Genomic DNA, 22,894 nt, shown 5'->3' with positions numbered 1-22,894 from the left:
CTTTTAACGGGGGCAGAAACTTAGTGTGTTTGTATTGTTACCTTTGTTTTCTGACACCTATCACAAAACACACAAATTGCTTCCTACCAGGAATTCCTATTTTCCCATGTGGGGTTGCCGGCACCTGAACGCAGCACTAGAAGACACCACAGGTACCGTACATACTAGGGATCGACCGATATCGATTTTTTAGGGCCGCTACCGATAATCTGTGGCCTTTCAGGCCAATAGCCGATAACTTATACCGATATTCCGGTATAAGTTATGGGCCATTTCTCCACCCACCCAACCCGGCCCCAAAGAAGCGGCTGCAGATCATTGATTTAAAGCAGGCACTTTAAATCAATGAACTGCAGCGGCTTTTGCGGGACCAGAGACCGCCGCCACCCGCTTCTCTCCCCCTGCCTGTCCTGGGGTCCTCCTGAGTCAAACCCCCCCCCCCCCCCAATCCTCTGGCCAGAGACTGCCGCCGCCCGCTTCTCTCCCCCTGCCGGTCCTTTGTACAACCACCGCCGCTGCCCCATTGCCTCCCCCATCCCCGGTTTTAAAATGACCTGTTCCCAGGGTCCACGCTACTTCTGGTTCCGGCGGCGTCCTGAGCTGTCACGTTGAGGACGTCACTCGTCATTACGCAGCGCACAGCGTAATGCAGGAGCCACAAGTAGCGCGGACCCCGGGAACAGGTAATTATATAACCGGGTATGGGGGAGGCAATGGGGCAGCGGCGGTCTCTGGCCGGGGCGGTGGTCCGGTGCGGGGGCGGTGCATTATCGTATTATCGGCGAGGTAATTGCCAATACCGATAACGTCCAAAATCGTGAATATCGTCCGATAATATCGGCCAAACCGATAATCGGTCAATCCCTAGTACGTACCTATCATATTCATGTCTATTACACAGGGGTTGGGTAAGGACTAGGACAGCTACCAGGCTACAGACATCCTATTCACTTGTATTGTGGAGGAAAGAGTTGGCTGGAGCTACTGAGCATGATCAGCGATGAGCCGTCCCAAGACACCAGACTGCAGCAAGGACCAGAATCCTTGGTATGTGGTTTCCCGACCGTAGGCAAAAACGCGGTCGACCACGTTTTTGCCTGCGGTCGGGAAACTGCATACGGCCGAAAAGGCAGCCGACCGGAGGCTGCGGTTCACTCCGGTCGGCTCATAGACATACATTAAATACGGTTCCCGAATACGGCTGAGTGCGGGCGCCGTGATTAAGCTCCGCCCCCTCCTCCCAGCCGTATACGGGAAGCGTAGTTACAAATCGTAGTGTGAACCCAGCCTAAGGACACGGAGGTACCACAGATGTGAGAAACGTATCAGCCATATGCAGATGTTCACATGTATAGGATCCTGGAGATGGTAATAACCCTTTAATGCTGTGTGTCATGTACCAATCAGTGCCCACCCAGCACTAGCTACCTACTGCTATTTCCATTGTATGCCTAATGCCAGGATACAATCTCTTTTGCTTGGCCAGTGTCAGCTCACTGATCACTGTGCCCAATGCCCGATACCAGTCAGCTCACTGATCACTGTGCCCAATGCCCGATACCAGTCAGCTCACTGATCACTGTGCCCAATGCCCGATACCAGTCAGCTCACTGATCACTGTGCCCAATGCCCGATACCAGTCAGCTCACTGATCACTGTGCCCAATGCCCGATACCAGTCAGCTCACTGATCACTGTGCCCAATGCCCGATACCAGTCAGCTCACTGATCACTGTGCCCAATGCCCGATACCAGTCAGCTCGCTGATCACTGCGCCCGATACCAGTCAGCTCGCTGATCACTGCGCCCGATACCAGTCAGCTCGCTGATCACTGCGCCCGATACCAGTCAGCTCGCTGATCACTGCGCCCGATACCAGTCAGCTCGCTGATCACTGCGCCCGATACCAGTCAGCTCGCTGATCACTGCGCCCGATACCAGTCAGCTCGCTGATCACTGCGCCCGATACCAGTCAGCTCGCTGATCACTGCGCCCGATACCAGTCAGCTCGCTGATCACTGCGCCCGATACCAGTCAGCTCGCTGATCACTGCGCCCGATACCAGTCAGCTCGCTGATCACTGCGCCCGATACCAGTCAGCTCGCTGATCACTGCGCCCGATACCAGTCAGCTCGCTGATCACTGCGCCCGATACCAGTCAGCTCGCTGATCACTGCGCCCGATACCAGTCAGCTCGCTGATCACTGCGCCCGATACCAGTCAGCTCGCTGATCACTGCGCCCGATACCAGTCAGCTCGCTGATCACTGTGCCCGATACCAGTCAGCTCGCTGATCACTGTGCCCGATACCAGTCAGCTCACTGATCACTGTGCCCGATACCAGTCAGCTCACTGATCACTGTGCCCGATACCAGTCAGCTCACTGATCACTGTGCCCGATACCAGTCAGCTCGCTGATCACTGTGCCCGATACCAGTCAGCTCGCTGAGCCCGATACCAGTCAGCTAACTGATCACTGCGCCCGATACCAGTCAGCTCACTGATCACTGTGCCCGATACCAGTCAGCTCACTGATCACTGTGACTGATGGCCATTAGCTTACTGGCCGGCATTTATTATTGTAGGTGTAAGTGAGGAATTTTTTTTTTACACCTTTTTGTGTGCTGTAATGTGTAGGAGCTACAAGTTTATTAAATGGTCACAGAGCATTTGATACATTTTGTGCAGGTCACATTTTCTGAGATTTCTCTCTTCACATTCACCAAAAACATAAGTCTGGGCTGGTGTAGTTTTAGAGACTTTTCAGTGGTTTTGTGCCTTTTTTGCTCCTTTTCAGAAAAAGGCGGAATGATAAAACCCTTCCATATCATGTGTATTGCCAAAATCAGTGGATTACAACTCAAAATCCGCAGAAATGTGTAAACAAATAGGTGCAAAAAAGGTACAACAGTCTAAAGACAATGATAAGTCAGCCACTGTGCCCAATGCCCCCCAGCTCACTGATCACTGTGCCCAATGCCCCCCAGCTCACTGATCACTGTGCCCAATGCCCTGTACATTGCCAGCCTGCCCTCCAATGCACTCAAGACTTGTCCTGCCCTGGTTCACCCTTTAATAGACAGATACTTGTCAGGCACCAGATCACACAAAGTGCCCAATAATTGTCCAGGCCAAAGCAAACCCATCTACGTTCCCGATACAAAAAAACAAACCCCATCTACGTTCCAGATACAAAAAAAAAAACAAACCCCATCTACGTTCCCGATACAAAAAAAAACAATCCCCATCTACCATCCCGATACAAAAAAACAAACCCCATCTGCCATCCCAATACAAACCCCATCCGCCATCCCAATACAAACCCCATCCGCCATCCCAATACAAACCCCATCCGCCATCCCAATACAAACCCCATCCGCCATCCCAATACAAACCCCATCCGCCATCCCAATACAAACCCCATCCGCCATCCCAATACAAAAACAAACCCCATCCGCCATCCCAATACGAAAACAAACCCCATCCGCCATCCCAATACGAAAACAAACCCCATCCGCCATCCCAATACGAAAACAAACCCCATCCGCCATCCCAATACGAAAACAAACCCCATCCGCCATCCCAATACGAAAACAAACCCCATCCGCCATCCCAATACGAAAACAAACCCCATCCCCATCCCAATACGAAATCAAACCCCATCCGCCATCCCAATACGAAATCAAACCCCATCCGCCATCCCAATACAAAACCAAACCCCATCCGCCATCCCAATACGAAACCAAACCCCATCCGCCATCCCAATACGAAACCAAACCCCATCCGCCATCCCAATACGAAAACAAACCCCATCCGCCATCCCAATACGAAAACAAACCCCATCCGCCATCCCAATACGAAAACAAACCCCATCCGCCATCCCAATACGAAAACAAACCCCATCCGCCATCCCAATACGAAAACAAACCCCATCCGCCATCCCAATACGAAAACAAACCCCATCCGCCATCCCAATACGAAAACAAACCCCATCCGCCATCCCAATACGAAAACAAACCCCATCCGCCATCCCAATACGAAAACAAACCCCATCCGCCATCCCAATACGAAAACAAACCCCATCCGCCATCCCAATACGAAAACAAACCCCATCCACCATCCCAATACAAACACAACCCCCATCCACCATCCCAATACAAACACAACCCCCATCCACCATCCCAATACAAACACAACCCATCCACCATCCCAATACAAACAACCCCATCTACCATCCCTATACATGCCCAGTGCAAACGTCACCTGTCACCGCTCACCCTGCACAATGGAGACCTACAAGTCACCTGTCAACATGCCTAATGCTCAGTGTCAGCTCATCCAGAACCTCCTGTTGCACATGGAGTGCCCCCTCAGCTGTCAGTCATTGTGCCCATCAATCAGTAGAGTCCTGCCCGCTCCCTGCACAGTGCCAGCCCTGCCCATCCGTCACACGGGCCCACAGTACAGGTGCCCCTGCTGTAGATGAGCGGGCGGCCCCGTGCACTGACAGGAGCCCTGCACCTCATTCAAACTTCCCCGGGCAGCAGTGACAGGCGTCTCCCCGCACAGGCCGCAGCCCGGCCCCGCCGCCCTCAGCCCCACTTACAGTTCCTGATGTCCGAGATGAACACGGCCAGTCCCCGCATCCCATCCCCTTTTGACACCGCCGGCATCTTTCCTGGCTGGGCAGACCTGGGCGGGGGCTACGGCTGCTGCACAGAGGAGGAGGAGGGCGGGAGCTATGAGCGCGGCCTATTCCGTCTGTGACACCGGGCGCTGCTCTCCGGACACGGCCCCGACCTTATGATTACCGACAGAACACGGCGGGGGAACGTGAGAGCTCCAGGCTGAGGGAGAAGCAGGGGAACAGCAGGAAATCCGCCGCAGGGGCCTCTCCCGCCCTGCCCAATCTGCCATTGGACGGCGGCGGCACGAGATCCCCGTTGATTGGTCAGCATCGCTGTCAATCAAGCAGGCAGCAGTGGGAGGAGAAGAAGGGTGTGCCAGTGGGAAATGACGTCACTTTCGTAACTTAGATCATTAGCGTACTCGCTTCGAGAGTCTTCCTATTGGCTGAGAGGTCCTGACCGGTCGGCTCTTATAGGAGAACACGTCAGCTGGAGGGAGGGGCTTGTTGGCGGCCACGCCCTAGAGCTGGTGCACCTTTGGAGTTAACGGTTCCTGCAGCCAGTGACCCTGAGGTGGTCAGGTGTGATCACGTGTCTATTCTACAGGAGTTCAGGTTTCCTCTTATGTCAAATCATTTAATGTTGCAGTATCTTGTAATAGCTTTTTTATTGGACTAACAGCATTTTGTACAGACAAGTTTTGGGATTCCTCCCTTTATAAAGTCTAAAGCAAATCTAAGCTCACAAGCAGAATACACAGGTTACATCTCACAAATATGCAGGGGTTAAAGGGGTACTCCGGCGCTTAAACATCTTATCCCCTATCCAAAGTGTTCTTGCACACTGCACCCCGTTAAAATCAGTCCCCGGAGCGTATTCACTCTGGGTCTGATTACTGTCGATCACGGGGCCGAAGCATTGTGACATCAAGGCTCCGCCCCCCCTCAATGCAAGCTTATGGGAGGGGGCGTGATGGGTTTGTGTGCTATCACACCCCCTCCCATAGGCTTGCATTGAGGGGGTGGAGCGTGACATCACATGGGGTGGAGCCTTGACGTCACAACGCAAACCTATCCTGCTCTGGACAGTTCCTGACATGGAGGTGTCAGAAGAGAGCACTGTGGTCAGACAGAAAAGAAATCCCAAAAGAAAAGAATTTCCTCTGTAGTATACGGCTGCTAATAAGTACTGGAAGGATTAAGAATTTTTAATAAAAGTAATTTACAAATCTGTTTAACTTTTCGGCACCAGTTGATTTAAAAAAAAAAAAGTTTTCGACTGGAATACCCCTTTAACCCCTTCCCGCTACATGACGTATGCATATGTCATGAGCGGGCTCCCGGGATAGAACGCGGGGTCACGCGCTGACCCCACGTCATATCGCGTCGGTCCCGGCGGCCATCAACGGCCAGTACCTGCGGCTAATACCGGACATCACCGATCGCGGTGATGCCCGGTATTAACCCTTCAGACGTGGGGATCAAAGTTGATCGCCGCGTCTAAAGTGAAAGTAAACTTTGCTGGTTAACTCAGTGGAGCTGTTCGGGACCGCCGAACACATGAAACATATGAAAACAGGATTTTCACTCAACAACATAATGAATATTTACTGCAAATCAGTGACTTCTGCTGTTGTCTTTCAGAGACCAGTTCAGAAATGCGCGGCTTTACCTTGGCAAGTGCCACTCTTATGTCATTTTCGCAACAATGGCAGTGTTTCCCCACATTAGGCAGGCAGTGTTCCCCCCACATTAGGCAGGCAGTGTCCCCCCCCCCCCACATTAGGCAGGCAGTGTTCCCCCACATTAGGCAGGCACTGTCCCCCCCCCCCCCCCCACATTAGGCAGGCAGTGTTCCCCCACATTAGGCAGGCAGTGTTCCCCCCCCCCCCACATTAGGCAGGCAGTGTTCCCCCACATTAGGCAGGCAGTGTTCCCCCACATTAGGCAGTGTTCCCCACATTAGGCAGGCAGTGTTCCCCCACATTAGGCAGAGTTCCCCCACATTAGGCAGAGTTCCCCCACATTAGGCAGACAGTGTTCCCCCACATTAGGCAGGCAGTGTTCCCCCACATTAGGCAGGCAGTATTCCCCCACATTTGGCAGACAGAGTTCCCCCACATTAGGCAGGCAGTGTTCCCCCACATTAGGCAGACAGTGTTCCCCCACATTAGGCAGTGTTCCCCACATTAGGCAGGCAGTGTTTCCCCACATTAGGCAGAGTTCCCCCACATTAGGCAGGCAGTGTTCCCCCACATTAGGCAGGCAGTGTTCCCCCACATTAGGCAGGCAGTGTTCCCCCACATTTGGCAGACAGAGTTCCCCCACATTAGGCAGGCAGTGTTCCCTCACATTAGGTGCAATATAGTCCCCGCACATTAGGCTGGCAGTATGTTCCCCCACATTAGGCTGGCAGTATGTTCCCCCACATTAGGCTGGCAGTATAGTTCCCCCCACATTAGGCCGGCAGTATGTTCCCCCACATTAGGTGCAACATAGTCCCCGCACATTAGGTTGGCAGTATAGTTCCCCCCACATTAGGCTGGCAGTATAGTCCCCCACATTACGTTGGCAGCATAGTTCCCCCCACATTAGGTGCAGTATGTTCCCCCACAGACATACAGCCTCCAGACATACAGTATGGCTGGAGGTTGTATGCCTATGTACGGCCCCACTTCAGTGTTCCGACCACCACTCCTCCGGTCCAGCCATGGCAGGACCGGAGGATCACTGGTCGGAACACCGAAGCTGACGCGCCGCTGGTAAACACTTACCAACTGCCAGCGCGCGTCCTTCTTGCTTCTTCTCCGCTCCTCCGCGCTCCGTTGCCATGGGGCGCACGCATGGGACATGAGTGACGACCCTGCGTGCGTTAGTTCCCGGCAGTCCCCGCGTTTTTAAAGTAAACGCGTGGCCGTAGGGACCTAACAGAGGCGTCCCTGTGTTCCCAAAGCATCTTTCGGAACACAGGGATGTGCCGAGGCAAAAACACCCGGCGGGCCTCCCCTGCCGAACCCCCGAGACTGACTCACCGGACCCCTGGGGTTCGATCGCACCCAGGTTAAGAACCACTGATTTAACCCCTTCCATAATAAAAGTCAGAATCACCCCCCTTTTCCCAATAAAAAAGTGTAAATAAAAATAAACATATGTGGTATCGCCGCGTGCATAAATGTCCGAACTATAAAAATATAATGTTAATTAAACCGCACGGTCAATGGCGTACACGTAAAAAAAATCCAAAGTCCAAAATAGCGTATTTTTGGTCACTTTTTATACCATAAAAAAGTGAATAAAAAGCGATCAAAAAGTCCAATCAAAACAAATATGATACCGATAAAAACGTCAGATCACGGTGCAAAAAATGAGCCCTCATACCGCCCCATATGCGGAAAAGTTAAAAGTTATAGGGGTCAGAAGATGACATTTTTAAACGTATACATTTTCCTGCATGTAGTTATGATTTTCTTCCAGAAGTACAACAAAATCAAAGCTATATAAGTAGGGTATCATTTTAACCATAAGAACCTACAGAATGAACAGAAGATGTCATTTTTACCGGAAAATGCACTGCTTAGAAACGGAAGCCCCCAAAAGTTATAAAATTGTGTTTTTTCTTCAGTTTTGTCACACAATGATTTTTTTTTTCCGTTTTGCCGTGGATTTTTGGGTAAAATGACTAATGTCATTACAAAGTAGAATTAGTGGTGCAAAAAATAAGCCATCATATGGAATTTTAGGTGCAAAATTGGAAGCGTTATGATTTTTAGAAGGTGATGAGGAAAAAATGAAAATGCAAAAACGGAAAAATATTAGGGATGTAAGAAAAAAATCGATTATCGTGATTTTTCACTTGGCGATACTGAATCGATTCAAAATATTTTTGAATAGATCCTTTTAGGGATGTGGAATTTGTATCTCCTGACGCCCGGAACAGCATACCCCAGGCATCAGGAGATACAAATTCCACATTTGTGGAGCAGGATAGGCCGGATCTGATGCAGCGTCACTCTGGGTGTATGGAGCGGGCTCCCGACTCGTGCCCGCTCCATACTCTGCAGCCCCCGGCTGTTTTTAGTAGCCAGGGGCCGCTAATGCATCACCGCCGCTAATATCCAGCATGCGGCGCTCAGAGGGGTGTATGGAGCAGGCTCCGAACCTCTGCCTGCTCCGTACTCTGCGGCCCCCGACTGTTCTCAGCAGTCTATATGGAGTGGGCTCCGGACTCATGCCCGCTCCATACTCTGCAGCCCGCGGCTGTTTTCAGTAGCCGGGGCAACCACTAATAGCCAGCATGCGGCAATCGCCACGTCTGGCTATTAACCCTACAGATCAACACTGTCAAAGCTGACAGAGGCGTCTAAAGGGACCTGTGAATGCTCCCTGGTGGGCTAGTGGGGTGGATCTCCCCCCCCCCCCCGCCCCCGCAGCACGATCGCGGGTGGGCGATCCACAGTGCAGGTAGTCGGAGGACTTACCTCTGCTTCTTGCTGTCCCGTGACTCTGTCATTGATGGATCCTGGCTGGACTAGGCTCTATCAATGGATCGCAGATCAATGGAGTTCAATAGAACTCTATTCATCTGTCTGAGGAATCTAATGATTCCTCCTTAAAGTCTAATAAAGCGTAAAAAAATAAAATAAAAATAAAGTTTTATTAAAAGTGTAAAAGACATTGTTTTTTTTAGACAGAATCGGGATATATCGCGATGCATCGTCACCTAGACGGTATTGCGATATATCAGGATATATGGTTTCGCGATTCGAATCGTATCGCCAAATTCATGGTGATTCACACCCCTAGAAAATACCCTGCATCATTAAGGGGTTAAAATAGCAAAGTTTTCTTGCAGATAAGATACCAGGCAGCCATTTGCAGCAGTCTGTATTCCGCTGATGGAGAGCGTGGCGCTCACTGTTCTGCAGGTCTATGATCATATATCCAGTATGAGCCGCTGTCCTCTCGTGTGCTCTGGAATCTTGCTGACTCAGAGGAAAGTTATGAGTTCCTTGGAAACATTTGGTAGAAGAGTTTTCCTGTGATTCAGCAAGAATACACCATAGGAAAACAGTTATAATTCAGCATGTACAACAGTGTTTCGTAACCAGGGTGCCTCCAGCTGTTGCAAAACTACAACTCCCAGCATGCCCGGACAGCCTTTGGCTGTCCGGGCATGCTGGGAGTTGTAGTTTTGCAACAGCTGGAGGCACCCTGCTTACGAAACACTGCTGTACAGAGTATTGTACCTACTTGTATGACTTTGCTTCTAATGCAGAATTTATACCACTAGGCAAATGTGTTGTCCAGGCTGAGACATTCCGGCAATTCAGGTTTAAGAAGTAAAAAATTAAATATGCGCACAATAATAATACTTACTGGAGAGTCCTGATTCATAAACAATAAAGGCTCAGCACCCTATACAGTTTACAGCCACATCCAAGAGTGGATTGTGGGTGTATTAAAGGGGTACTCCACTGGCCAGCATTGGGAACATTTAGTTCCGAACGCTGTGTGCGTGCTGCGGATGTCGGCCACGCCCCCTCAATGCAAGTCTATGGGAGAGGATGTGACGGCCGCCATAAACGTCAATTGAGGGGGCGTGGCGTGACACAATGAGGGGCATGGCTGACCCCCGCAACGCGCGTTTGTAACTTAAAGGGGTACTCCGGTGGAAAACCTTAATTTATTATTTTTTTTTTTTAAATCAACTGGTGCCAGAAAGTTAAACAGGTTTGTAAATTACTTCTATTAAAAATAAATCTTAATCCTTCCAGTACTTATTAGCTTCTGAATACTACAGAGGAAATTATTTTCTTTTTGGAACACAGTGCTATCTGCTGACTTCACGAACACAGTGCTCTCTGCTGACATCTCTGTCCATTTTAGGAACTGTCCATAGCAGCATATGTTTGCATATGGGGATTTTCTCCTACTCTGGACAGTTCTTAAAATGGACAGAGATGTCAGCAGAGAGCACTGTGCTCGTGATGTCAGCAGGGAGCTCTGTGTTCTAAAAAGAAAAGAATTTCCTCTGTAGTATTCAGCAGCTAATAAGTACTGGAAGGATTAAGATTTTTTTTAATAGAAGTCACTTACAAACCTGTTTAACTTTCTGGCATCGGTTGCTTTAAAAAAAAAAAAAGTTTTCCACCGGAGTACCCCTTTAATGCTCCTAACGCTGGCCAGTGGTGTACCTCTTTAAAGGGGTATGCTGAATATAATCCCTTGCCACATGCTGAATATAACCCCTTTTAAAGGGGTACTGCAGTCAAAATTACCTTATCCCCTATCCACAGGCTGGGACCCCCACGATCTCCGGAACCGGACCCCGGCTCACAGTGAGGAGCGCGTGTGGAAGACGGCACACGCTCCATTGATCTCTATGAGAGCTCAAAAGAGCAGCACTCGGCAATCATCGGCGCTCCCATAGAAATGAACGGAGCGCGTGCCATCTAGCGGTAGACAACACGTGCTCCTCACTGAGCGAGACGGGGTCCTGTCCCGGAGATCGGACCCAGCGGTCAGACCCCCCGCAATCAGCTACCTATCCCCATCCTTTGGATAGGGGATATGTTCATTTTGGCTGCAGTACCCCATGTGTAAGAATTATTTTTTTTTTTTGGGGGGGGGGGGGGGTTGTGATTTCCGCCCAGAGTATTTTGACCTTGTGGACCTTGCCAATCCCCATAGCCGGCAATGCATTGCACTAGGTTTTCCGCCGAACCAATGAACATGTTCATTCTTTAGGCGGATACGTTTCAGCAGCGGAAAGCTCCGCCTAAGAAAATGCCCGTAGTGCGCACTGTGCTGCGGAACCCCTTTGATCGCAATGGGACTCTGCTGCACCGGAATTTCCACAAAGAAATTCTCCCCATGAAATGAAATATAAGATGGGTGGCTATGTTCACACACAATCGAAACCAAAAACTGCCAGAAAATAGGTATAAAAAGTGGACCTTTAATTTTAATAATGTGTTTTATTTAAAAGCCAAAAAGGGTCCGTCAGTGGCCACAGGCGTCTCTGTCATTTAGACCAACTTTGGACATGTTTCCCAGTTCCTGAGACCGGCTGCGATTGCACGTTACAGCCAGGTGAAGTGACTTTTTAAAATAAATGTCAGCCTTTTATACCTATATACGCCCATTTTTATGTTTTGATTTTGCGGTGTGTGAACATAGCCTTAGACAATGGCGGGCCTACAGGCCCAGACTGGCCATCGGGCAAACAAGGCCATCCAGTGACCGGGGCCATCTCACAGAAGGCCGGCAGGGCCACTAAGGTGCGCAGTTAAAGGGGTACTCCGCCCCTAGACATCTTATCCCCTATCAGATCGCCGCGGTCCCACTGCTGGGGAGCCCCGAGATCGCTGCTGTGCCACCGCGCTATCTGCACGTAATGAATAGCAATACAGGGGCCGAAGCATCGTTACATCACGGCTCCACCCCTCGTGACATCACGGCCCGCCCCCCTCAATACAAGTCAAGACTTGCATTAAGAGGGCAGGCCGTGATGTCACGAGGGGCGGAGCCATGACGTCACACTGCTCCGTCCCCTGTATCGCCCGTCATTACGCACAAAGCGAATTCGCTCTGTGCAGTAATGATAGCGCAGTGCCGCATCGGCGATCCCGGGACTCCCCAACAGCGGGACCGCGGCGATCTGACATCTTATCCCCTATCCTTTGGATAGGGGATAAGATGTCTAGGGGCGGAGTAGCCCTTTAAGAATTTGACAGAGCGAAGAGCCATTGGCTCCTCGGCCTGTCAGTCACTCTTGCAGGGTTTGCAGGCAGCCACAAGGGGTCGAGCGTCTTTTCTTCTATGCTTCTGTACAGGTGAGCGACGTCATTGTGCGCCGGAACGCAGAGGAGGAGGGAGAGGAGAGTCCATGCAGTGGTTCTGCACTGAATATGGGGGTTGCATACTTGTTGCATACAGGGGGGCTGCTGCCTTCAGGGTACTACTGCCAACCGGCGGCTACCTTCTTACCTACAGGGGAATACTGCCTATAGCAGTGCTTCCGAACCACGGTGCCTCCAGATGTTGCAAAACTACAACTCCCAGCATGCCCGGACAGCCAAAAGGCTGTCCGGGCATGCTGGGAGTTGTAGTTTTGCAATACCTGAAGACACCCTGGTTGGGAAACACTGGCCTATAGGATGCTGCTGCCTACAGGGAGGCCTATGTAATAGGGGAAACTATGTTATAGGGGTACTCCAGTGGAAAACTTTTTTTTTTTTTTTTATGAACTGGTGCCAGAAAGTTAAAGGGGTATTCCAGGAAAAAACTTATATATATATATCCCCTTAAGGACCGAGCCCTTTTTCACCTTAAGGACCGGAGCGTTTTTTGCAATTCTGACCACTGTCACTTTAAACATTAATAACTCTGGAATGCTTTTAGTTATCATTCTGATTCCGAGATTGTTTTTTCGTGACATATTCTACTTTAACTTAGTGGTAAAATTTTATGGTAACTTGCATCCTTTCTTGGTGAAAAATCCCAAAATTTGATGAAAAAAATGAAAATTTTGCATTTTTCTAACTTTGAAGCTCTCTGCTTGTAAGGAAAATGGATATTCAAAATAATTTTTTTTTGGGTTCACATATACAATATGTCTACTTTATGTTTGCATCATAAAATTTGAGTTTTTACTTTTGGAAGACACCAGAGGGCTTCAAAGTTCAGCAGCAATTTTGAAATTTTTCACAAAATTTTCAAACTCGCTATTTTTCATGGACCAGTTCAGGTTTGAAGTGGATTTGAAGGGTCTTCATATTAGAAATACCCCACAAATGACCCCATTATAAAAACTGCACCCCCCAAAGTATTCAAAATGACATTCAGTCAGCGTTTTAACCCTTTAGGTGTTTCACAGGAAAAGCAGCAAAGTGAAGGAGAAAATTCAAAATCTTCATTTTTTACACTCGCATGTTCTTGTAGACCCAATTTTTGAATTTTTGCAAGGGGTAAAAAGGAGAAAATTTTTACTTGTATATGAAACCCAATTTCTCTCGAGTAAGGACATACCTCATATGTCTATGTTAATTGTTCAGTGGGCGCAGTAGAGGGCTCAGGAGGGAAGGAGCGACAAATGGTTTTTGGGGGTCATGTCACATTTAGGAAGCCTCTATGGTGCCAGGACAGCAAAAAAACACACATGGCATACCATTTTGGAAACTAGACCCCTCAGGGAACGTAACAAGGGGTAAAGTGAACCTTAATACCCCACAGGTGTTTCACGACTTTTGCATATGTAAAAAAAATATTTTTTTTTTAACCTAAAATGCTTGATTTCCCAAAAATTTTACATTTTTAAAAAGTGTAATAGCAGAAAATACCCCCCAAAATTTGAAGCCCAATTTCTCCAGATTCAGAAAACACCCCATATGGGGGTGAAAATTGCTCTGCTGGCGCACTACAGGTCTCAGAAGAGAAGGAGTCACATTTGGCTTTTTGAAAGCCAATTTTGCTCTGGGGGCATGCCGCATTTAGGAAGCCCCTATGGTGCCAGGACAGCAAAAATACACACATGGCATACCATTTTGGAAACTAGACCCCTCAGGGAACGTAACAAGGGGTAAAGTGAACCTTAATACCCCACAGGTGTTTCACGACTTTTGCATATGTAAAAAAAAGTATTTTTTTTTACCTAAAATGCTTGGTTTCTCAAAAATTTTACATTTTTAAAAAGGGTAATAGCAGAAAATACCCCCCAAAATTTGAAGCCCAATTTCTCCCGATTCAGAAAACACCCCATATGGGGGTGAAAAGTGCTCTGCTGGCGCACTACAGGTCTCAGAAGAGAAGGAGTCACATTTGGCTTTTTGAAAGCAAATTTTGCTATGGGGGCATGCTTCATTTAGGAAGCCCCTATGGTGCCAGGACAGCAAAAAAAAAAAACACATGGCATACCATTTTGGAAACTAGACCCCTCGGGGAACGTAACAAGGGGTTAAGTGAACCTTTATACCCCACAGGTGTTTCATGACTTTTGTATATGTAAAAAAAAAATTTTTTTTTAACCTAAAATGCCTGTTTTCCCAAAAATTTTACATTTTTAAAAAGGGTAATAGCAGAAAATATCCGCCAAAATTTGAAGCCCAATTTCTCCCGAGTACGGCGATACCCCATATGTGTCCCTAAACTGTTGCCTTGAAATACGACAGGGCTTCAAAGTGAGAGCGCCATGCGCATTTGAGGCCTGAATTAGGGACTTGCATAGGGGTGGACATAGGGGAATTCTACGCCAGTGATTCCCAAACAGGGTGCCTCCAGCTGTTGTAAAACTCCCAGCATGCCTGGACAGTCAGTGGCTATCTGGCAATACTGGGAGTAGTTGTTTTGCAACAGCTGGAGGCTCCGTTCTGGAAACAGTGGCGTACCAGACGTTTTTCATTTTTATTGGGGAGGGGAGGGGGGCTGTGTAGGGGTATGTGTATATGTAGTGTTTTTTACTTTTTATTTTATTTTGTGTTAGTGTAGTGTAGTGTTTTTAGGGTACAGTCGCACGGGCGGGGGGTTCACAGTAGTTTCTCGCTGGCAGTTTGAGCAGCGGCAGAAAATTTGCTGCAGCTCAAACTTGCAGCCGGATACTTACTGTAATCCTCCGCCCATGTGAGTGTACCCTGTACGTTCACATTGGGGGGGGGGGGGACATCCAGCTGTTGCAAAACTACAACTCCCAGCATGGACGGTCTATCAGTGCATGCTGGGAGTTGTAGTTTTGCAACAGCTGGAGACACACAGGTTGTGAAACACCGAGTTTGGTAACAAACTCAGTGTTTTGCAACCAGTGTGCCTTCAGCTGTTGCAAAAGCTACAACCCCCAGCATGTACGGACAGCGGAAGGGCATGCTGGGTCTTGTAGTTATGCAACAGCCGGAGGCATACTACATTGGCTGGGGATGCTGGGGATTGTAGTTATGCAACAGCTGGAGACACACTGGTTTACTACTTAACTCAGTGTGCCTTCAGCTGTTGCAAAACTACAACTCTCAGCAGTCACCGACAGCCAACGGGCATGCTGGGAGTTGTAGTTATGCAACCACCAGATGCACCACTACAACTCCCAGCATGCACTTGAGCTGTTTGTGCAAGCTGGGAGTTGTAGTTACACAACAGCTGAAGGTACACTTTTCCATAGAAAGAATGTGCCTCCAGCTGTTGCAAAACTACAAGTCCCAGCATGCCCATAAGGGCATGCTGGGAGTTGTGGTGGTCTGCCTCCTGCTGTTGCATAACTACAGCTCCCAGCATGCCCTTGTTGCATGCTGGGAGTTGTTGCTAAGCAACAGCAGGAGGCTGTCACTCACCTCCAACGATCCACACAGGACTGTCCCTCGCCGCCGCCACCATCGCTCCTGGGGCCCCGATCCCAACAGGGACGCCGGGGATCGGGGTCCCCAGCACCCGGGGTCGTCTTCCCGCACCCGCTCATGTCCTCCGGAAGAGGGGCGGAGCGGGTTGCGGGAGTGACACCCGCAGCAGGCGCCCTGATTGGTCGGCCGGTAATCCGGCCGACAAATCAGGGCGATCGTGAGGTGGCACCAGTGCCACCTCACTCCTGCAGACTCTGGCTGTTCGGGGCCGTCTCTGACGGCCCCGATCAGCCAGTAATTCCGGGTCATCGGGTCACTGGAGACCCGATTGACCCGGAATCCGCCGCAGATCGCTGGACTGAATTGTCCAGCGATCTGCGGCAATCGCCGACATGGGGGGATATAATGACCCCCCTGGGCGATATGCCGGGATGCCTGCTGAACGATTTCAGCAGGCATCCGGCTCCGGCTCCCCTCCGGCTAGCGGTGGGGGCCGGAAATGCTCAGGACGTATCCATACGCCCTCGGTCCTTAAGGACTCCAGAAAGTTAAACAAATTTGTAAATAACTTCTATTAAAAAATCTTAATCCTTTCAATAATTATCAGCTGCTGAAGTTGAGTTGTTGTTTTCTGTCTGGCAACAGTGCTCTCTGCTGACATCTCTGCTTGTCCTGGGAACTGCACAGAGTAGAAGAGGTTTGCTATGGGGATTTGCTTCTAAACTGGGCGGTTTCCGAGACACCGTGTCATCAGAGAGAACTGAGACAGAAAAAAACAACTTCAGAAGCTCATAAGTACTGAAAGGATGTAGATTTTTTTAATAGAAGTAATTTACAAATCTGTTTCACTTTCTGGAGCCAGTTGATATAAAAAAAAAATTTTTTCCTGGAATACCCCTTTAAACAGATTTGTAAATCACTTCTATTAAAAAATCTTAATCCTTTCAGTACCTTTTAGCAGCTGTTTGCTACAGAGGAAAATCTTTATTTTTTTTAATTTCTTTTTTGTGTTTTCCACAGTCCTCTCTGCTGACACCAGATGCCCGTATGAGGAACTGTCCAGAGCAGGAGAAAATCTCAAAGCAAACCTATGCTGCTCTGGACAGTTCCTGACACGGACAGAGGTGTCAGCAGAGAGCGCTGTGGAAAACACAAAAAAGAAATTCAAAAAGTAAAGAATTTCCTCTGTAGCATTCAGCTGCTAAAAAGTACTAAAAGGATTAAGATTTTTTAATAGAAGTAATTTACAAATCTGTTTAACTTTCTGGCACCAGTTCATTTAAAGAAAAAGTAGTACCCCTTTAAGGGACCTGTCTACCAGGGCTCAAGTCCTGCAGGAACGCATGGGAACTGAGTTCCTGCACTTTTTCCACAACAGGAACACCATTTCCATTAGCTGGCGCAGCCCTTGAGTAGAAATCTTGGGTGAGATCCCACACTTTTTATTAAGGACTTGACCCCTGCTGTCTACCTACCGGAGTGACCTAACTTCCAATTAGTTTGTCCACTTGTAATAGGCCTCAGTGTCACATGTTATAGGTATATGTCATATTTGTATCTTTAGGGTAGGTTCACATGTTCATTATTTGCTTCCTATGAGAAACCAGTGATCAATGTAAAAGATCAGTGTGTGCAGTGTTATAGGTCCCTATGGGAGCTATAACACTGAGAAAAAAAAAGTGGGGGAAAAAAGTGAATAAAGATAATTTAACCCCTTCCCTAATAAAAGTTTGAATCACCCCCCTTTTCCCATAAAAAAAAAAGTGTAAATAAAAATAAACATATATGGTATCGCCGCGTGTGGAAATTTCCGAATTATACAAATATATCGTTAATTAAACCGCATGGTCAATGGCGTGCGCGCAAAAAAATTCCAAAGTCCAAAATAGTGCATTTTTGGTCACTGTTTACATCATGAAAAAATGAATAAAAAGTGACCAATAAGTCCTATCAATGAAAAAATGGTACCGCTAAAAACTTCAGATCACGGCGCAAAAAATGAGCCCTCATACTGACCCATACGCGGAAAAATAAAGAAGTTATAGGGGTCAGAAGATGACAATTGTAAACGTATAAATTTTCCTGCATGTAGTTATGATTTTTCCAGAAGTGCGACAAAATCAAACCTATATAAGTAGGGGATCATTTTAATCGTATGGACCTACAGAATAATGATAAGGAATAATTTTTACTGAAATATGCACTGCGTAGAAACGGAAGCCCCCAAAATTTACAAAATGGCGTTTTTTTCAATTTTGTCTCACAATGATTTTTTTTTCCCGTTTCACTTTAGATTTTTGGGTAAAATGACTGACGTCATTACAAAGTATAATTGGTGGCGCAAAAAAAATAAGCCTTAATATGGATTTTTAGGTGAAAAATTGAAAGAGTTATGATTTTTTAAAGGTAAGGAGGAAAAAACGAAAATGCAAAAATGGAAAAACCCTGAGTCCTTAAGGGGTTAATGGGTCTGCAGCAAATCTGCAATATTGGAGGATTTGCAGATTTGCGGGGGACCATTTGAAGTCAATAGATAGCAAAATTGTTACAGATTTCCCGCACATAAAATCCACAGCAGACTGTGTACGTGCGAACTATATCTGCTGCAGATTTTACACTGCAGTTTTTCTGCTGCAGATGTTTTTGCTGGTATCAAAGATAAAATCCACAGCGTATATATGGTACGTGTGAACATATAGTGAAATTCAGCTGGTTATAAATAAATGTCTACAAGTCATCCTCTCCTTGTCCATCTGTTATAGAGTTGTGGGATATTTCCTGATCTCGGTGCTTCTGGCTTTATTTCCAGCAATGACCCAGGACAGGGAAGTTACACGTGATACATAAAAAAGACATGTATACTTAGGGTACATTCCCACACGGCGTATTTGCTGCGTATTTGCTGCTCCGTATTTTATTTTCTCTGTTGAAGTCAATGGGTAGGAAAATACGCAGCACCAAATACGCAGCAAATACGCAGCAAAATACGCTGTGTGGGAACGTACCCTTAAAGGGGTTATCCAGGAAAAACTTATTATATATATATATATATCAACTGGCTCCAGAAAGTTAAACAGATTTGTAAATTACTTCTATTAAAAAATCTTAATCTTGCCAGTAATTATCAGCTGCTCAAGTTACGCAACAGTGCTCTCTGCTGACATCTCTGCTTGTCTCGGGAACTGCACAGAGTAGAAGAGGTTTGCTATGGGGATTTGCTTCTACCCTGGACAGTTCCCGAGACACGTGTCATCAGAGAGCACTTAGACAGAAAACTCGACTTCAGCAGCTCATAAGTACTGAAAGGATTAAGATTTTTTAATAGAAGTAATTTACAAATCTGTTTAATTTTCTGGAGCCAGTTGATAAATAAAAAAAAAAATTTCCCTGTATAATCCCTTTAATGGGGTACTCCGGTGGAAAACTTATTTTTATTTATTTTTAATCAACTGGTGCCAGAAAGTTAAACAGATTTGTTTACTTCTATAAAAAAATCTTAATCCTTCCAGTACTTATTAGCTGCTGAACACTACAGAGGAAATTATTTTCTTTTTGGAACTCAAGCTCTCTGCTGACATCACAAGTACAGTGCTCTCTGCTGACATCACAAGCACAGTGCTCTCTGCTGACATCACAATAACAGTGCTCTCTGCTGACATCACAATCACAGTGCTCTCTGCTGACATCACAAGTACAGTGCTCTCTGCTGACATCACAAGTACAGTGCTCTCTGCTGACATCACAAGTACAGTGCTCTCTGCTGACATCACAAGCACAGTGCTCTCTCCTGACATCACAAGTACAGTGCTCTCTGCTGACATCTCTGTCCATTTTAGGAACTGTCCAGAGAAGGAGAAAATCCCCATAGCAAACATATACTGCTCTGGACAGTTCCAAAAATGGACAGAGATGTCAGCAGAGAGCACTGTGGTCGTGATGTCAGCAGAGAGCTCTGTGTACCAAAAATAAAAGCATTTCCTCTGTAGTATTCAGCAGCTAATAAGTACTGGAAGGATTAAGATTTTTTTAATAGAAGTAATTTACAAATCTGTTTAACTTTCTGGCACCAGTTCATTAAAAAAAATAAGTTTTCCACCGGAGTACCCCTTTAACATAGATTTGTGTTTTTTTGGATTACATGTATATATTGTAGAATGGGACCCTTTATTCAGTCTTACCAGCAAGCAGACTGAAAAAGACAGGATCGCAGTTCAGTGGTCTTGGGTTTATTGTAATAATTTACACTTGCAGCATGCAGTATAACAGAAAACTTAAACGTCCTTCATATCAGGTTCTTTACACAAACAAACTTTTAAGCTTCTCACTAGAGATGAGCGAACTTACAGTAAATTTGATTCGTCACGAACTTCTCGGCTCGGCAGTTGATGCCTTTCCTGCATAAATTAGTTCAGCTTTCCGGTGCTCCGGTGTCCTGGAAAAGGTGGATACAGTCCTAGGAGACTCTAGGAGCACCTGAAAGCTGAACTAATTTACGCAGGATAAGTTATCAACTGCCGAGCCGAGAAGTTTGTGACGAATCGAATTTACTGTAAGTTCGCTCATCTCTACTTCTCACCCAAAACCTGGTATGTTCAATCTTTTTTTTTATGCAGTGCATCATTATCCACCATTCTCCAGACAAGCTGCTGCTCTATGGCAGTGCTCACACACCTATGAGATCAGGTTCAGGGCTCCAACACACACCAGAACTGGAGTATCTCCAGAACCTTCAGTCACTACCAAAACCAAACTCCATTCTTAAAGGGGTTATCCAGGAAAAAAAACTTTTATACATATATATATATATATATATATATATATATATATATATATATATATATAAACTGGCTCCAGAAAGTTAAACAGATTTGTAAATTTCTTCTATTAAAAAATCTTAATCCTTTCAGTACTTATGAGCTTCTGAAGTTAAGGTTGTTCTTTTCTGTCTAAGTGCTCTCTGATGACACGTGTCTCGGGAACCGCCCAGTTTAGAAGCAAATCCCCATAGCAAACCTCTTCTAAACTGGGCGGTTCCCGAGACACATGTCATCAGAGAGCACTTGGACAGAAAAGAACAACTCAACTTCAGCACCTCATAAGTATTGAAAGGATTAAGATTTTTTAATGGAAGTCATTTACAAATCTGTTTAACTTTCTGGAGCCAGTTGATATATAAAAAAAAAATGGTTTTCCTGGAGAAGCCCTTTAAAGGGGTACTCAATTGCCCCAGCATCCGGAACATTTTGTTCCGAACAATGGGTGCGGTCTGCGGGGGTCGTGACGTCATGGTCATGCCCCTTTGTGATGTCATGTTGCGCCCCCTCAATGCAAGTCTAGTGGCACTTCATCAGGGGTGGCACTTTGCCGCCAGAGATCATTTATTTATTTATTTTAATGTGCAACCAGTGGCGTACCTACCAAAATCTATCTGAGACATTCCTGAGACCAAAATGGCCCAACCTGAATCCTCCACAAAGATTATAATGTGGGGGGTTTAGACATCATTTCAGTCTTGGATCCAGGCAGCACGATGTATTGGACCGGCCCTGGTTATTACCAGTTAGATACTTGTTTTTTTGTTCATACTTGTGTAACCATGTTGGTAGGTATCTAGAGCAGTGGTTTCAAACTGTGGTCCTCCAGATGTTTCAAAACTTCAACTTCCAGCATGCCCGGACAGCCAACGGCTGTCCGGGCATGCTGGGAGTTGAAGTCTTGCAACATCTGGAGGGCCACAGTTTAAGACCACTGATCTAGAGGCATTTCACAAGTATATGTAGTATACAGCCACTAATATGTACTGGAAGGATTAAGATTTTTTTTTTTTAATAGAAGTAATTTACAAATCTATTTCACTTTCTGGCACCAGTTGATTAAAAAAAAATAAAAATAAAACATTTCCACCGGAGTACCCCTTTAATACATGTGCAATAGGGTAGTATTGCACATGTATTAAAGGGGTACTCCGGTGGAAAACTTTTATTTATTTATTTTTTTAAATCAACTGGTGCCAGAAAGTTAAATAGATTTGTAAATTACTTCTATTAAAAAAAAAAAAATCTTAATCCTTCCAGTACTTATTAGTGGCTGTATACTACAGAGAAAATGCTTTTTCTTTTTGGATTTCTCTTCTGTCACGACCACAGTGCTCTCTGCTGACCATTTTAGGAACTGTCCAGAGTAGAAGAAAATCCCCATAGCAAACATATGCTGCTCTGGACAGTTCCTAAAATGGGACAGCAGAGGTCAGCAGAGAGCACTGTGCTCGTGACAGAAGAGAAATTGAAAAGGAAAAGCATTTTCTCTGTAGTATACAGCCCCTAAAAGGTACTGGAAGGATTAAGATTTTTTTTTTTTTTAATAGAAGTGATTTACAGATCTGTTTTAATTTCTGGCACCAGTTGATTTAAAAAAAAAAAAAAAATGTTTTCCACCGGAGTACCCCTTTTGAAGAAGGCCCATGAAGTCAGAAATGTTAATGCAAACCCTAGAAATAGAGATGAGCGAACTTACAGTAAATTCGATTCGTCACGAACTTCTCAGCTCGGCAGTTGCTGTCTTTTCCTGCATAAATTAGTTCAGCTTTCCGGTGCTCCGGTGGGCTGGAAAAGGTGGATACAGTCCTAGGAAAGAGTCTTCTAGGACTGTATCCACCTTTTCCAGCCCACGGGAGCACCTGAAAGCTGAACTAATTTATGCAAGAAAATCATCAACTGCCGAGCCGAGAAGTTCGTGACGAATCAAATTTACTGTAAGTTCGCTCATCTCTACCTACAAGTATGCTGATTTTGGTGCTATATTGTCCTTAATGTTCTTGGTCTGCACCACCTAGATATAGAACCGTTTGTAGTTTTTTGGGGCTTTTTTTGCGACCATTAACCATTAGGGTGCCACCTACCCTGTGTTGTAACTGATGGAGATGTCGGTTGCTCTGCAGGAGGAATGGC

General features: G+C 46.6%; 1 protein-coding gene and 1 long non-coding RNA gene across 3 annotated transcripts in view; both read right to left on the bottom strand.

Annotated features, from left to right (window-relative positions):
- Positions 1 to 5,208, bottom strand: part of AP2A1 (adaptor related protein complex 2 subunit alpha 1) — a 67,249-nt gene extending 62,041 nt beyond the window's left edge. Inside the window, exon 1 of one of the 2 annotated variants that reach the window (XM_056544413.1) lies at positions 5,049 to 5,208. Coding sequence is in view for 1 of the 2 variants with exons in the window: in XM_056544412.1 (XP_056400387.1) it covers positions 4,606 to 4,672 (67 nt within the window). In the remaining variant the exon portion in view is untranslated. Of the gene's footprint in view, positions 1 to 4,605; positions 4,939 to 5,048 lie in introns of those variants that run through there. The other variant, XM_056544412.1, reaches the window with a different exon arrangement.
- Positions 5,209 to 9,567: 4,359 nt separating this feature from the next.
- On the bottom strand, positions 9,568 to 22,873 carry LOC130294508 (uncharacterized). Its single transcript, XR_008848526.1, has 3 exons — positions 22,846 to 22,873; positions 9,877 to 9,934; positions 9,568 to 9,662 (listed from the first exon to the last, which is right to left on the bottom strand). It is a non-coding gene; the product is annotated as an uncharacterized LOC130294508 (long non-coding RNA).
- Positions 22,874 to 22,894: the final 21 nt, after the last annotated feature.

The sequence above is a fragment of the Hyla sarda genome, chromosome 10 (genome assembly GCF_029499605.1).
Source record: "Hyla sarda isolate aHylSar1 chromosome 10, aHylSar1.hap1, whole genome shotgun sequence".
Classification (NCBI taxonomy): domain Eukaryota; kingdom Metazoa; phylum Chordata; class Amphibia; order Anura; family Hylidae; genus Hyla; species Hyla sarda.
Note: the sequence above shows the minus strand (reverse complement) of the source record. Positions and strands in the feature narration are given on the sequence as shown.